Genomic DNA, 17007 nt, shown 5'->3' with positions numbered 1-17007 from the left:
TTAATTACCTGACAACCTTTATTCAGGAAGTGAAAGTAATTCTGAAACAGTGCTTCATCAGGTGTGTCATACAGGCCTTGGTTTCCAACGTGTGTGAGGACGCTGCCCCAGCCCTGCACTCACTCAGGCGCCCTGTTTGTCACGTCATCCTGGTTGGCCACAAAATAGTGGCATCATCTTAACCAATTTTATTTTTCCTTGGGCAGAAGGAGTAAAGAAGGAATCGATACTTCATAAATCAGGCGGCGTGCCGAAGTCCCAGCTCCTTGCTCTGTGAATTGTGCTCTCCGACGAATGAGCCCAGCTTGTGTTTGAGTTACATGCACAAAAACAGGTGTGAGACCCCCGCCCCAGTCCCAGTTTGGGCAGCAAGCAGTCTGCTCCACTAAGAACGGGATTTCCCATCCTTTTTCCACGCTCTCAGAATCTTCCAAGGAGGATGAAAACAAACTAAAACAAAACTAGGATGCTGGAAAGATACTGATACACAGAAGCAAAAATGTGAGGCAAGGGGGGAAAGCAAAATGAGAGAGGAAGACAGGAGGTTAAGTTATGCAGTTACACTGCCAATTTAGAAGGATGTTAAGAAACATACTAGATAAAATTAAAACCCATCAGCTCCCTTCTTCCACAAGATCTTTTAATACTACAAGAGAAAACACTACATCCTCCTTGTAGTAAGCACTGTTAGTATTCAACACTTTAACATTTATGGTGTATCATGTAAAAAAGTCATATGCCTTTGCCAAAATCAAAAAAAGGGGTAGCAAATCAATATAACGGCAAAATCAGGAGGAAAAATTCCAATTTTCCCACAAACTACAGAAAGTTTTAGATTAAGTGGACAAAAAATGTTTGCAGCCCTATATGGAGTTTTTGCTGCCAACTGAAAAAAAAAAATCATCCAGACATAGGATGTTCCAAAAGCCTAATTCACTAAAAAAAGACAATTTATTCTATGTTTAATAAAATGTTTATTTAGGATGGTAACACAAAATAAATCATGCAAGAGCTCAGTAAAAAGAAAACTAAAACCAAAAAATATAAGAGTATAAGGAATGGCAATTGGTGCTGCCAGTTAAAAAAATGTAAATGATTTTACGACCCAAAAGTGGTATGAAAAACCATTTGAATCTGAGCATGACATGGTTGTAGTAATCTTCTGAAATTGTACATCAAAGTGACAGTTAGCTACTTGTGTTCCACTCCTCAGAGAAGCAGAGTCCTAGATCCGAAATAATCATAAACGTCCCTCGCATCCCACACTCAGATGGCAAGGAACCTGGAACCCCTGCCCACCAAGTTCTTCGACACCTTGAGATGGTCTCAAACTGACACTTCTTAGCAGGGAGGAGCGCAGGCACCTTTGGTGACTCTTAAATGAGACTCCATCTATATTCATTATCTTAAAATTTTGGTAATGAAAACTGTAAGACTTGCAAGTCATCCTTACCAGCCTTAAATGTAGTGTTGTGATGTCCAAGGAAGGATTTCCACATCAGGTGGGAAGAAATTGAAACAGATATACCAAATTGAACATAGTGTCTCAGATTTCAAACAAATATAACTCATCTTTTGGCAAAAAATAAATATAGTGGAATGCAAGTTTGATAGATGGAAGAATATATAATCTACCAGCCGTCAAGGAGTACAATTTCATTGTAGACACGAAGAATCGACAATTTCAAAGAATTAAAAAAAAAAGTTTGTACTTACTCCTCACAAAATCTTCACTTTTTGGAACTACCCCAATTGAAGCTACACACTGAATTTATTAATACAGCATTAAGTTTCTTTGTGTAAAAAAATCTTTGTACATAGTAATAAAAAAGATAAGGCAAGATGCATTAAACAGAAACCTTCTGGTTCTTTTCTTCTGGGTTCTTACAGAGCCACTCATGACTATCTGCAACAGAAGAGGGAAGTTTCTGATTTTCCATGTCAAGCATCTTGTGCCTTTGCTGTGCTAAGAATTCTGTCCGAGCACCCTGAAGGACAGATGCTGGTGATGGTCTTTGGCACTTATGCTGGCAGACTGAGCTTCTTTCCCTTGAGTACTAGAATTTTAAAGAGAGGAAGAGAAAACAAAAGGTTACTGATATTGACAAGCTTACAGTTTCCTTCTTCCCTTTCCTAGAAGTCTGTCATACAAGATACCACATAGTAAGGTACAAGGAAATAAGCTTTTGGCAACCAAGAGTCATCTGATTTTGGTGTCAATACACAAAGCCCCCTGAAGTATGAAAATGTCATGCACATATAGACTGGAATTTTCTTCATGTACGTGGATGCCATAGCAATCGTATTTAAGAAATAAAAATTCAACTGAAATTGTCACTAAATTCATAGCAGCTTTTTGTTATCATGACTTTCTCCCCTAATCAACATATCTTAACATACAACTGTTATGATGCACAGAGGTCTATGAAATTTTGGATGTTAAAAAAGGGATAAAGTATATATGCCTTTGTACTTAGCAATTCTACCATTAGGAATTTTACTCTATAAGCAAGGATTCTTAGCTTGGGGTCTGTGGTTGGGTTTCAGGAGCTTCTGGATCCCCTAAAATTATATGCAGGGTTGGCCCCATGGCCTACTGGTTAAGTTTGGCACGCTCCATTTTGGGGACCCAGGTTCGGTGCCCGGGCGGGGACCTAAACCACTCTTCAGTGGCCATGCTGAGGTGGTGACCCACATGCATACAGGAATTCCTGGAAATGCAGGAAGACCGGCACAGATGTTAGCTCAGGGTGAATCCTCCTCAAGTGAAAAGAGGATGACTGGTGATGGATAGTAGCCCCTAAAAGAATACATGGCTCCAGAACAAAGCAGGAAGGGCGCAGCCTGACATACCTTTTGTAATGTACAAGTAGAAGAAGTCGCAGTACAGAATGGTCTGGACAACGCCGGCCACCACAGCAATGAGGTCGAAGAAGCCCTCGAAGTAGAAGCGCCAGATCCAGTTGACGAGATACAAAGCGCGGTAGAGGCCCTGGAAGAACAGGTAGTGGGTGGTGATGGTCTCCGCCTCCCCGGTCTTGCTGATCATGAAGAGCTGCGGAAGGATAGCCACTGATTCAAGGTAGATGGAGAAGGTCCACAAAATCTGTAGGAGAAACAGCAAGCTTCCGTCAGCACTGGTGCCCACTGTAGGTTCACAGGAAAGACTCCTGCTCCACTGCGGAGCAGCACAGGAAGAGTGGGGAGTCTGGGCATCTGGGCCCAGAATAGAGCAGCTTAGCCATTTAAATAATACGTCACAGAAACCAAAGCTACATTTAAGAGGCATGGACACTCACAATGACAAGCTGGGTAACCTGGACACATCTATTTGAATTTTCACTACCTTGCCTTTCCAAGGTCTCGTTCTTCCCTACAATTTTCTGTGAATCTACATATACAACGTTTCTCCTGGATAAGCCTCTCCCACTTTAAAGCTAGGGTCCTGAATCAACCCGGTTGGCTGCCAGGATTGACAACACTGATAACCAGGTCCTTCCAGTCCCTCACTGCTGTTTTTCCTCACCAACTGGTCTCATTTCCAGACTATCTAAATGTTCTCACTGTTTTTCTTATTCTTAAAGCTTTTTTGGTGTGGTTAAATCAAAGGGGTAAGAGACCGGAGTTGTAATCATGCAGCTCTCTGCCTCACATGGTACTTTATCCATGCTGACAAGAACTTGCAAGTAGTCCTTGGCGTGTTCGGAAACCCAAGTACTCCCAGCACCGTGAGATGAGCAAGCGCAGAGCCGTAACTTAATCCGCCCCAGGGGCTAAGGGAGGGACAGGGCACTCAGGAGCAGGCCGCAGCACTGTACAGCGCCAGGGGCACTACGCAAACCATGCTTCCTAAAGTTGAGGAGTGTAGCAGCGCTGCTCAGAGGATTCACAGACAAGGCATCAACATGCAACGTTCGTACACAACGAGGAAACGAAAGTTGGGTCAGAGTGGGGAGAAGATCATGCCCTCAAACACTCGGACAGGCAAGGCATCGTGTTTATATTCTAAACGGGAGTCAGGCAATAACCTGTCAGCAGACACTCAAATACCTGCAGGCTTAATTCCTGTCCATGATTTATTTACACCAAATAGTGGATGTTGCACCAGAAACTTGCCCAACGAAAAACAAACAAACAAACAGAACCCCACGTTATCTGCAAAAAGGTCTATTTCCCTAGGGAAGCAGATGTGACCACTAAATAACCTCTTAACCAACCTCAAGCGGAGAGAAATCATGATTGACTAGAAACGAGAGGCCTCCCACAGGGACCACCAGAAACTCCACTCGGAAGGTATCATGATTTCCATCGTAGGTTGCCTTAAATTTCATGTAGATCAGGTACACTGTGGCATAGGAGCAGGCAATGTAGATAAGCTAAAAACACAAGAAAAGATACCAGGTCATCAACACCTTTCAATCGTTCCAACTCCCTTGGCTTTCTACAAGATAGAGTTTTACGAGTCATATAACCACCATTACAATCAAGACACAAAACAGTCCTATCACACCCCCAAAAATTCCCTCACACAGCCCCTCTATAGCCGAGCCTTCCCCCCAGGCCTAACCTCTGGTGATCACTGATCTGTTCTTGCTTTCTGCAGGTTTGCCTTTTCTAGAATGCTATATAAATAAAATCATACAGTACATCACCTTTTAAGACCAGCTTCTTCAGTTAGCATAATGATGTGAGATCCAACCATGTTGGTGTGTCTATTAATAATTGGTTCCTCTCTATTGTTGGGTGGCATCCACTGTATGGAGGTGCCACAGTTTGTTCATCCACTCACCACTTAAAGGACAGCTAGGTTGTTTCCAGTGTGGGGGACAATGGATACAGCCGCTATGAACATTTGCGTACAGGTTTTTGTGTGAACATAAGTTCTCACTTCTCTTGAGTAAATACCTAGGAGTGCGAATGCTGGCTCATATGTTAAGTCCAACTTTAACTTTACAAGAAACTGCCAACAAATGTATTTTTAATCTCACTTTAAACTATCAGATAGCAGCTTAAGAAGAAAATGAATGCAAAGTTCAATGCAGTTCAAAACCAACACGCTTCTTTCCAGCATGAGGATATTTCTTAGTGCTTTTCTAAAGATAAACAATGTAACTCATGCAAAACTTTGCAATGATGGCTTTTACTTAAATTGTGTTAAACACTGAACATTCACATTGTTGCTGTAAAATTTTCTTTGGTAACATAACAAAAGCAGAACTTAAAGTAAGCAATAATTTGTAAAACATTGCTGCCTACAAGGAAGCAATGACTTTGTTTGCATAGCAGTATAGCTATTCAAAGGCTTATAATTAAGTTATATGTTCTTTCACATTCAAAAGGTCAAGCACTATATATTCATCCGACCCAAAGGAAAAGTCTGATAGTCTGAAATTACACCAGTTTTGTGACTGCAGAATTTTAGGCCCGAGAACGAAACAGCAGGCTTAGCCTATAAATACAGACAACTGGGATAGCAGCTGCCCTGCCTGGTACTACTTCTCCTTAGAAAAGCCAACTTGTGAAACTTAATTAGGAAAACATTTGGGCAAATGATTTAACAGGAAAATGAGAGCAATCATCAAGCCCTCACATGCTTAAAAACAAGACAAAGATACTAAACTGTCCTTGGCACTTCATCATGAAGTTATATTTGCAAATATACACTCAACAAAGTACTAAGATTGTTGGTCATACCCACACATGAAAGAAGTACTCTCCACACCAAAAAATCAAGGAAGATTAATATCTTATACTGTTAAAGGAGTTCCCTCCATACACAAATAGGTATATACACGTACATGAATAAAATAACATAAAATCTGCATGTATAAACAAAATATCCCTCTGTACGCAGAGTCCCCTCCAGCAGCACAGCCGGCCAAGGCACATGTCCCTGCCCAGCACCCAGCCGATGGCCAGCTGAGACTGAGTCCACAAAGGTTTCAGTAGCTGCTGAGGACAGCAACTGCTTTTCCCCCTCACCAGTGTGGAAAAAGCTATGAGCTCATGAAACTTGGCTCTCACTCCTCTGATTTTCACAACACTATGCTTGGAAACTACGACCAAGGAAGCAAGAAGGATTCCTCTGAAAGCCAGGAATCCTGAGGCAGAGGGAGGGGGAATTCTTGTTCACACTCTTCTAGTATCTGCAGGTTTCACTTGCCTGGACAATAAGCAGGGACCTAGCCAATTTTAAGTAAGCAAATTATTTCCTGATTACTGGGCTCCCATCACTTAGTAATGAAGAATGGAATGATTACAGGTAACAGACTTGCTTTTTAGGAAAGACCATAGGCTCAAATATTGCTTTGTCTACTTTGACTTGTCCTTATAAAAATGCTTCTGAACACAAAGTGTTGGGGGAGTTGTTTTAAATACCACACCAACAGCTTTAGCTTAAACATTAACCAATAACCAAGTGCTACAGCAGTGCCTGGCACACAAATGCTCGCTAAGCAACTAAAGAATGAATGAATGAACCCAGACAGCCTTTACACATCCTGAGAGCCCTCATACTTTTCCTTCATGGCGCCTAGCACAAACTGCAGTCATTCATTAGTCCTGGGATGAGCGGTCTACTCTCCCCCACCGGACCAGGACTTCTGCATGTTTTCTGCCCTGCCCTCAGCACTAGGGAAGTGCCCGACCCTGGGCTGTTCAGGAAGTATGAATTCAGTGACTGTGTGAAAGAACTGAGGCTTCCCCAAGTGTGGAACGTGTACCACCAGTGCCGTACAAGATGTTAGGTGGCATACAAACTTTGTTTTTAAGATTTTATTTTTTTCCTTTTTCTCCCCAAAGCCCCCCGGTACATAGTTGTATATTCTTCGTTGTGGGTCCTTCTAGTCGTGGCACGTGGGACGCTGCCTCAGCGTGGCCTGATGAGCAGTGCCATGTCCGCACCCAGGATTCGAACCAACGAAACACTGGGCCGCCTGCAGCGGAGCGCGCGAACTCAACCACTCGGCCACGGGGCCAGCCCCAAACATTTTGTATTTTAATAGTTACAGATTTGTTTTAACGCGAAATACGAAAAATATAAGGACATCAAAGGTGCCATGGATACAAATGCTTAGACTGAGTTAAAAGGTTCAAAAAACATATTAAGTAAACTACAGTAGAGATGCTATTTAAGCATGGCAAAAGTAATAAAGATGGCAAACACAGCATAAGTTTAAGAAACATGTACTTAATGAGAAAAAAAGACAAGAAGCAGATGCCTACAACAGTCTCTCACACAGCAGCAAAATAGGGCACTGCTGTGAGAAGCCCTGGCTTTCATTCCTGTTCTGAGCCAACTTGCTCGGTTTCCTGGGGAGTCTATAATTTCTCACTGCTTGAAAACATAAGTTACCCCTTTTTCTTATAAAGTTATCAAGAGTTTTAGAAGTTATCACACTGGAGGAACTTAAGATTAAAAAATCTCTATGGGGCCAGCCCCGTGGCCAAGTGGTTAAGTTTGTGCGCTCCGCTTTGGCGGCCCAGGGTTCCGCCAGTTCGAATGGCGCGGACATGCAGCACTCATCAAGCCACGCTGAGGCGGCATCCCACATGCCACAACTAGAAGGACCCACAACTAAAATATCCAACTATGTACTGGAGGGATTTGGGGAGAGAAACCTAAAAAAAAAAAAAAACCTCTAAATGCAAAGTACTTTAATTAAGTGGATACTGCTTTGAAACAGAAAAAATATGCATAATGATAACTATTCCCAGTATGTGTACAAGGTGGTCTAAAAGGGCTTACGTCAAGAACAGCATATTTAGACATTATTCTTAAAGATGTTTAAGTAAGTACTCAGCTGACATAAATTTAACAGTTTCTATAGGTCTGTGAACTATGGATGAAATACATTCCATTGGATGTTATACCATACCTTCATAGATGTATTATATAATGAAATAAATGAAGTAAAAAGATCCAGGTAACGAGTTGTGAAGACCAGTGCAAACAGAAGCTGGCTTTTTCCAGAAATACCTAAAGAAACAAAAAAGAAAGTATGAGAAAAGCCTCAAAATGCTTCATGACTCCCGTAGATAACACTGTACAGGAAGGGCAGATATAGAAAGGGGGACGCCAGGGGTCAAAGGCTGATGTCTGGGATAACTCTAAATAAATGAGAGCAGTTTTAGTTTTTCTTTTCCTTAACACTCTTGAATATGCTCCTTTAGCACATGTACTTTTCTGCCTCACTATGACGGGTGACTACAGGAAAGTGACTTAATTACGCCAGGGCCAATATCCGAGGATGTGTATTGTTCAAATGCAGATTCTATTTCTCCAATACGTCACTTTAGGAGGCTAGAATAAATTTACTTTCAAAGTCTGCTGTTGTTTACCGTTCCAGTTCTACCTTGAGCACCTTTCTTTCCATTTAAAAACAATAGGTCATGGTGACAAACGTTTCCAGGCCGGAGTTGGAATCTAAGTGGATTAGGAGGGACCAGCTGAGGAACACTTCTTCAGGCAAGAGTAAGGCAGCAATGCCCCTGGAGCAGCGGGACAGCCTCCCAAGGTGACTTCTTTTGTGAGGGCAGCATTTACTTGGACCTATTAAGATTTTTTAAATTCCACCCCTTAGATTCATCACGTGACCCACCTCACACTCATAAAAACGTTCCTGGATGCTAAGGCAACAAGAAGGGGGAACCCACTGCTACAGCCAGCTTTCCAAAGCAGCACTCTTTTTTTAAACACCTTGAAACTGTTTCTACCTCCAGCCACCAACCCACCCTCAGAGCCCTGTTGTGGCACATGGACACTCAGCTGGGGAAGTCTAGAAGGCCACACAGTGTGCACTCGGCTTTTCTGACATCTACATTTGACCAAATATTTATGTGACCCAGATTGGAGATGTCGGAGACAGAGCGAATTAAGGAAAATGAACCTCAGCAAGGTGTCAGAACACACCCGCCCTCATCTACATCGCAAACTCCACATTAGACATTTACGTAAGCGTCTATCTAGCACAAATGTCACTGCACTCAAATCCTTAGCGACACTCTTCCAGGAGGCGAAAACCACATTGTTCTTAAGTGATATCTTACAAAAAATATTTTAGAAAACAATCTAGCAGCTTGTTGAGAAGCCGGAATGTAAGAACGCTACTTTCTACGTAGGAATAATTGCAGTTCCAGCCTATTCACAAAAACACCTAAATAGAAATGGAAGAAAAAGCTGACTCTATCCTTCTGGATCCATCAATAGCAACCAACTTCAAGGGCCAAAGGTGGAGCCGTAGACAGTAAGTCTGCTCCTTTTAGTCTTTTCTCCAGTAATGGGGAACTTTTTTTTCTATCAAAGATCAATGTTCCAAAGGAGAAACAATGAGGCTGCCATTGACATAAACAAGAGAACTTGGGAGAACGGAGGGAAGATCGGGCTAAAAAGAATAAGGAGCATGGAGTTCACACTTGACGTTTGCTGGAGCCTTGAGAGAGAAATTTCCCGTTCATTTCCTATATGGTTCCTTTCAATATTTTAAATTAAAAAATTATAGGATCTATACGGGCAAATTTTGTGGTAAAAGGTTTATTCTAACGGGCCTTCAGAAGCCAAGCAGATTCGAAATTTTGTCCTCATTTTCAGCATTCCTATCCTAAAAATCAGGGACTATCATATTTTTACCATTCCCCCCTCCCTTTTTTTTTTAGGAAGACTAGCCCAGAGCTAACATCTGCTGCCAATCCTCCTCTTTTTGCTGAGGAAGACTGGCTCTGAGCTAACATCCCTGCCCATCTTCCTCTACTTTATATGTGGGACACCTGCCACAGCATGGCTTGCCAAGCGGTGCCACGTCCGCACCCGGGATCCGAACCGGTGAAGCCTGGGCCGCCAAAGCAGAACATGGGCACTTAACCGCTGGACCACTGGCCCGGCCCTTACCACTCCCCTTTGAGACCCAACTCACATGTCACTTCCTCTGGAAAGTCATCTTGAAGACACCCTCCCTCCGTGCTGTTTATTCATGCAGCCAGCACATAACCGGAACTACTCCAAGCCAGCTGCCACCCTAGCTCCTATTACAGTCATTATAAAACACACTGGGATTATCTGGTTGCTGTCTCTCCCCTCCCCCAAGCCCACACGAGCACCGAGATCTACAAATGCCAGAGCCGTGCCTTATTCCATTTTGTATTCTCTGTGCTGAGCACTGGGCCCGACACACAGCAGGGCTAAGAAAATATCTGCTGAATGAATGAGCAAACGGACGAAAGAAAATGGAATTCATTTTATTTTCATGTCATCAGGTAAATTCTCATTTTGTGGTATTTTGGGATAACACTTCCAAAGAGTTTCTATGTCATACTGTGTCTCTGTGGCTGTAAATAGGCGATGTGCGTGGGGCTCTGCCCTAATTTACCGCGAGACAGAGGGTGGGAGGGCCCCTTGAGCAGAGCATGGGGCAGAGGAGAGAGGGACAGGCAGCGCGTGGCCTGGGGTTTGTCCTGTGGTGCAGGAACTGCCATGCTGGAAACCTGAGGATGCTGACAGTTCTACCCTACTCTTCCTGGGCTGGGATCCTGATTAGCAAGTAGCAGCTTTTTCTTTTAAAACAGAAAAACTGTCTTGTCTTCACAGGAAGGCAGAGATCCCAGCTGAAGACAGAGCGGGCAGGGGCAGGAATCTCCTTCCTGGGGAAATACGTGCTCCAAAGCCAGGGGGGCTCCCATGGTTGGTTTCTCCCTGCGGTGAGACCACAGCACGCCAAGGCTATCAGGTAACAAGCTCCCAAGAATGCTCACTCTCAGTGTTTCTGGAACAGTCATCCCGATACCAAACGCACCAAACATCCCTAACACGGAGTATAAGTTGTTAAATGGAAACCAACCATTAAACTTAATGCCATTCCTGTCTTTTCCCACTGGGCAAAGTTTAGTAAAAGCCCACAACTATATACTCCAATGCATGTCACTTTCAATTATGCTGCAAGTTAAAAGTCGCATTTCTTATACTCCCACTGGTTTACAGAACAGAGGCCTCAATCAAACCGAAAAGCTTTCCGTGAACTATTTTTGTCCTGTTAATAGTTGGGATGCAACCAAGCACTACAGGTCAGACCACCAGGACAGTCTCCGCATCATGCTCCAAACCGTTGTCTCTCAAACGATCTGGACGCTCTCCTAAAGGCCGTTAACCTTCCGTGGAGCCAGCAGCTCAACAGTCAGGAACCGACTCCTAACACAGCTCTTGTGACTTAGGGAGAGAGGCTTTGGAGCCAGAGGGTCTGGGTTCAGGCTCAGCCTCTGAACGCACAGGGTAAGCCTGGGACCATCACATACGTGACTCCCCCTAAACCTCACTTTCCCCATCTGTCAAATGGGGGCAAATTATACCAACTTTCTGGGACTGCTGTGAAGAGAAAAAGTTCAACAAGTACCTTCCACACTGTGAATGCTTGATAAATGATAGCTTACTATGTATTGTTTGCCATTTTTTCTTGTTTTCAAAGAAATTCATGCTATTTTATTAAAAATTTCAACTGGGCTAAAATATATGGGATAAAATCCAAAAGGACCTTTTTAACACCGTTCCCACCTCCATTTCAAGTGCAACTTTCCAGGTGTGTGTGTGTTTTTTTTTTTTTTTTTTTTGTGAAGAAGACTGGCCCTGAGCTATCATCTGTGCCAATCTTCCTCTATTTTCTATGTGGGATGCTGCCACACCATGGCTTGATGAGCAGTGTGCAGGTCTGCCCCCAGGATCCGAACCTGTGAACCCCAGGCAGCTGAAGCAGAGCATGCAAACTTAACCACTATGCCACTGGGCTGGCCCCTCCAGGCTTTTTAAAAGCCCTTTTCTATATGTGTGTACCCACACACGTTTGCTCCTTAAAGTGGGGTTATACAATCTTTTGCTGTACAGTTTGCCTTTTAACTTACTATCTCAGATTTATCTTTCCCTGTTAATCCTTCCAGCTCATTTCCAGTTAATGGCTGTTAAGAGTGTCCCATAGTGTGAATGTGTAAACATTTGTGCGCTCACTCCCTTAACGGATGTTTGGGTTGTTTACAATTTTTGTTCTTATAAATACTGCACGAACATCTTTGTATCTATAAACAGTATTTTGTGCTTATTTAGGTACAGTGAACATCTTTATACCTATACATACTTTGTTCACATATATGACAATTTCTGTAGTTCAGATTCCCTAGAATTGCTGGGATAAAATATAGGAACACTTCAACTTCTGATATAGTGTCAGATTTCCCCCGGAAAGGCTGTGCCGATTTTCACATTCACTAATACCAGATGAGAATGCCCTTTACTTCATACCCTTGCCTACACCACATGTTGTAAACCTCTTACTTCTTCCTGCCCAGGGCAACTGACGGCATGCACTGCTGTTTTAATACCCAGGCTCCTAACGACCAGTGAGGGTGGGCATTCTTTCATGCTTTAACTGGCCTTCTGTGACTCTTCTGTCAACTGCTGCTTTGCCCATTTTTCTATCAGGTTGTTTTTTTAATTTGTAGGAGTATTTTATTATGGATATTAACTTTTTGTCACTTAGATATACTGCAGATTATTTTTCTCAGTTTATCATCCTTTCACTTTGATGATATTCTGAACTAATAAGTTAATTTGGGGAGACATAACCTCTTGCTTCCTTACCAGCCCGTCTGGTCCTTTCCAGGACCCTGGCATGAACATACATTCAGGTCATCTTCTTTGTCCAGCAGCAATGTGTTAGGCTTTTCTTCATAGAGGTCTTACACACTCCTCGTTGGGAAGTCAGGGAGTCTTCTCTGGGATCCTTCTTGACACTTGGCATCCACAGGATTTATGGCCTATATGGTTTGGTACCCTGTATTTTTATCTTTTTATGTATGTCTTATTATTTCAACTAAATTGCAGCTTTCTTGAGAGCAGAAACTTTGTCAGCTACACGTTGCTGCTCTGAATTGTGTCCTCAATGCCTTACACATAGTGGGTGGTCATTAAATGTTTGAGAGCAATGATTACTCAAGAGACTGGCATTCAAATGAACAGAGGTGGCAGACGCTACAAAGAGGGAGCTGGGAATGTGATGTAAAAGCTTCCTGAAGTTCTCAATGACAACAGAAGATGAAGTTTTCCATTTGCTTCAAAACATAAGCTGTCCATTTATGCGAAAAGTAGGGAGACTATCCGTTCCTGTCATGTTTGTCACGTTTGGTAGGATGAAAAAGTCTACAACCTACCTGACGAGAGCTAACAACAATCTACGCAAGAGGTGGAGGAGGGAAGGGGAGAGACATGGGGAGGACGGCTGGAGTCACGGATCTCACAAGGACTGCGCTATTACTTTAAGTACAACACACACGGCTGTTAATAACGATCGGTCTACAGGAAAATGGAGGTAGGCAGTTCTTCATCTACAGACCAAGCTTATCCTCTCAAGGCTATCCAGGTCACTGTTTAAGACAAGAAACTCACACTTCATGGGGCACCCCACTGCAACGACAATGGCAGACAGACACAAGAGAATGCCAATGCAAACAGAGCTATGCAAGATCAGCTGCCCTGCCCCCACTTTAAAATAGGTCCCGCAGGGCAGCCGTTCTGGAATTACGTGGTCAGGAAAACAGAATCTCCAGCTTCCTCGCTAACCTGCCTCATCCCTCACCCTAAGGCAAAAAAGCCCCGTGGCTCTGTAGCTGCAGGCATGTTCAAAATAGGTGCCAAAATCCTAAAATGAACTCCCAAACCAGTATTTTCAAAGTGAGAAACACAACCTGAATGTACACGTCTATTCCAGTTATTTGAGAAACTCATATCAAATTCTCTTTCAAAAATCTCTAAACAAACTTTTATAATTTAGGATAGAAAAACAAAGCAGCTAGTCAAATTTAGCATTTAATTCTGAATAAATGATCTTGGTGATTTTGATTTTTAAAAGGCCAGGAAATCGCATGGATAAGAACTGAAAAGATCCTAAGTCTGACACCGAGAACAGTTTAATAACGCCCTATAACCACAGGCTAATTGTAGGAATACTTGGCAAACACACATGACCTAACTCACCTATTTCTCTTCTTCGTTATCTTGGCTGAAGTATTTTACATTTTCCTAAATGCTCTTAAATCTCCCAAACGAGGACAGTGATTATTAAAAAACAAACAAAACAGCAAACTCTCTCACTTTCTCTTTATCACTCAGAATTCCCTTAAGAATTCTGTATCTGGAGTTGCAGTAACTTCTCCCCAACATCTTAGTTTAGATGCACGGTTAGGAGACAGCAGGCTTCAACATTTAATCGCTTGACAGAGGAGGGGATTCTGAGAAACATATGAAAAGACGACGGAGAGACTTACACAAAGATTTTGGAGGAAAAATAAAGATCGAAAGTAACATTTTCTGGATGGGCTGTGGGCGAAATGGGTGACCGTGGTCAAAAGGTACAAGCTTGCAGTTATAAGAGAAGTCAGTCCTGGGGATGTAATGTACAGCACAGTGACTAGAGTTAACAAGACGGTATTGTATATTTGAAAGTCGCTAAGAGAGTAGATCTTAAAAGTTCTCATCAACACACACACAAAACTCTAAGTACATGTGGTGATGGATGTTAACTAAATTTATTGTGGGAATCATTTCGTAATATACACATATATCATTGTTGTGCACCTGAAACTAATACGATGTCATACATCAGTTCTATCTAACAAAGCAGGGAAAAAAATAACATTTTCTGAGTGCAATAAAAAATGATCTAAACTACTGATCTGGCATCAAATATTTAAACCAAAATGACTTAAGTGAAAATAGACAGTTCTCCAAAATCCTTACTGGTGAGTTACTGATTGCCTGTGTTTCAATCCTGGCTCTACACTATTTCCTCGCCTCTCTTAGACTCAGTTCTCTCCTCGCAGAATAGGGACGACAGCATCCAATCTGTAAGGTTATTTTAAGGACAACATGGGACGAGCCATATGAGGCCTTTAGCTCACTCTCAGAACTAGGAATAAATTGAGAGATCACCTCCAAGCCGGACACCCTGGTTTCAGCACATGGACTTTGTAACATCCATTTTGATTGCTCAAAGGTCTTTTCTGTTTTTGCTTACTTCCTGGATCTCAGCTATGCTCTAGGGAGACAGGTGAGGCCTGAAGACAGCAGTCAAAAATGTGGTGTCCTTCAGATGTGGACGTTTTTAGAAATCAATCAGGCAAATGGCACCTCTGCCACCCAGGTCCTTTAGGACTCCATCTTTCACTGCCTCTGCAAAAATTAAGTTCTTGAATTCACCAAAAGTTATTCGACTGGGGTCAGGGCATCAAAAGCAAGTTTAAAGAGGACACTGCGTTTTAAGAAATCATTGAAACACCTGCCGTTCTTAAGCGGCTGGGGTGAACGGCACGCAAACCTCCGCAGCTATTACGGGGGGGAAGATGTGTCCCAGTGCCTCCCAGCAACGCGTGCCCGAAACGTGTACTCGCGAGGAGGGAGCCGCCAACTCCCTGGTGACGTGGAGCGAGGAGCTACAGGAGGCCACATCAGGCCTCGGCGGTACCCAGCGCCGCAGGTTTAAGAGAACCCGTTATTAGATGGAGGCGGGCGTCGGACAAACTGGCTCGTTCCCCACGGCAACACCGATCACCCCCAGGCAACTCACTTAAGAGACCTGCCCCACCCCCTCTCCTGGCGGGGCGATCCCGGACCCGAGAGCCGGGGTGAAGCCCGCAGGACTCCAGGGACAGGCCTGAGCCGACACCCTAACCTAAAGGCCAGTCCTCGGAGGGGCAGGGTGGGGAGCGGAGTGACCTCTCCCCGCGCCCGCCCCACCTCCCGGGTGGCCTGGCTGCCACGTCAGGCCGAGCCGGCCGCGGTCCTGCCCATCCTCCTCGCGCCTGTTCCATTGATTCGCGGGCTCCCCGCGCCTGCCGGGCCCCTCCCCCCCAAACTTTTCCGACACCCCGGGGCCCCGCGCCGTCCTCCGCCCGAAAGGGTCAAGTTCGGAGCGACCCCAGCGCCGCGACACCCCGCCCCGGCCTGAGCGCCCACCCCGCGAGGCCGCGGCTCCCCCCAGCCCCGGGCCGCCCGCCCGGCCGCCCGCCTGCCAGGCCGGCCGAGGGGGTGTGACGGGCCAGCGCGGACCCGCGGGCCGGCCCAGGTCGGCGGCTCCTCCGGGCCGCCCGAGCCTCTCCGGGGCCTCGCCCGCCGCTCACCCGCGCAGGAGCGCGTCTTCCAGATCTTCAGCAGCAGGATGACGATGGCCGCCAGGTGGGACAGGTCCCCGGTGAGCCGGAAGATGTTCATGGCGGCGGCGGTCGGCGCGGCGGCCCCGGGGCTCGGCGGCTCAGGCGGCGGCGGCGGCGCCTGAGAGGAAACGGCGAAGATGGCGAGAGCGGGCGCGACGTGGCCAGGGACGTGGCCCAACTGCCGGCGCGCGCGCGCGGGGCAGCCTGGGAGAGCGGGCCGCCGCCTGGCCCCGCTCCCGGGCCCGCCCCTTAAAGGGGCCGCGCTCGAGCGCAGACTGGGCCCAGAGCGCAGGCTGCGGGGCTGCCTTCGGAGGACCCGGACTTCTCGCCAACATCCCTTTGCCGGGTTTCCGGCTTCCCCTCGGGTGCCAGCGATTTCCTTTAGTTTTTGAAATGACACTCCTCTGTGAGGGAGTTTTTTCCTCCTCGCTAATCTTAAGAGCTTTACAGGCTTTCTATCTTCAGGATTTCAGACAACGTGTAAGAGGAAAATAAAAAATTAATCCGTGATGTCATCACTTAAGATAAAGTCGATATTGGGGGTGTCTCGGAGGACGCGGCTTCTGTGAAGATTTTACTATTCTGGGGAAAGGGTGCAAAATTAGGTAGAAAAGTGAACATTTCTGTAGGAGGAGAAAATAAATCACAAGAAATTACTAATGGAATGAAGCTGACAAGCAGCATCTGCTGCATTATTTGCGCGGGCCCGGTGCAAAATGAAAACGCGAGGTCCCCGGTTCAAAAGCAGGAAAAAAGTGCTGTGAAAGGTACTAAAGAATAAAGCTTTTCCCTTTGTTTTGCAGCCTCTCTCGACTTGGAGCGTTC

The 17007-nt window shown here is 44.8% G+C and overlaps 1 protein-coding gene and 1 long non-coding RNA gene across 3 annotated transcripts; one reads left to right on the top strand and one right to left on the bottom strand.

Annotated features, from left to right (window-relative positions):
* Positions 1 to 16404, bottom strand: KDELR2 (KDEL endoplasmic reticulum protein retention receptor 2). Of its 2 annotated transcripts, XM_044747320.2 has the most exons (5): positions 16150 to 16404; positions 7878 to 7978; positions 4218 to 4376; positions 2854 to 3106; positions 1 to 2057 (listed from the first exon to the last, which is right to left on the bottom strand). In XM_044747320.2, exons 1-5 carry the CDS (start codon positions 16238 to 16240, stop codon positions 2023 to 2025), a joined length of 639 nt encoding a protein of 212 aa, XP_044603255.1. In that variant the 5' UTR covers positions 16241 to 16404; the 3' UTR covers positions 1 to 2022. The 2 variants fall into 2 exon arrangements, with proteins under 2 accessions (XP_044603255.1, XP_044603256.1); XM_044747321.2 differs by lacking the exon at positions 2854 to 3106 and having other exon boundaries at positions 1753 to 2057; positions 16150 to 16373.
* Positions 10086 to 11422, top strand: LOC139040137 (uncharacterized). The gene is made up of 3 exons (XR_011494061.1): positions 10086 to 10251; positions 10583 to 10721; positions 10973 to 11422. It is a non-coding gene; the product is annotated as an uncharacterized lncRNA (long non-coding RNA).
* Positions 16405 to 17007: the final 603 nt, after the last annotated feature.

Source organism: Equus asinus, chromosome 14 (genome assembly GCF_041296235.1).
Source record: "Equus asinus isolate D_3611 breed Donkey chromosome 14, EquAss-T2T_v2, whole genome shotgun sequence".
Taxonomy (NCBI): domain Eukaryota; kingdom Metazoa; phylum Chordata; class Mammalia; order Perissodactyla; family Equidae; genus Equus; species Equus asinus.
Note: the sequence above shows the minus strand (reverse complement) of the source record. Positions and strands in the feature narration are given on the sequence as shown.

Coding starts and splice junctions, on each gene's coding strand:
- KDELR2 (XM_044747320.2), bottom strand. CDS start 16,240: ATGAACATCTTCCGGCTCACCGGGGACCTGTCCCACCTGGCGGCCATC. Junction 7,979..16,149: donor GAAGACGCGCTCCTGCGCGG/GTGAGCGGCGGG, acceptor TTGTTTCTTTAG/GTATTTCTGGAAAAAGCCAG. Junction 3,107..4,217: donor ATGATTTCTCTCCGCTTGAG/GTTGGTTAAGAG, acceptor TTTCTCCTACAG/ATTTTGTGGACCTTCTCCAT.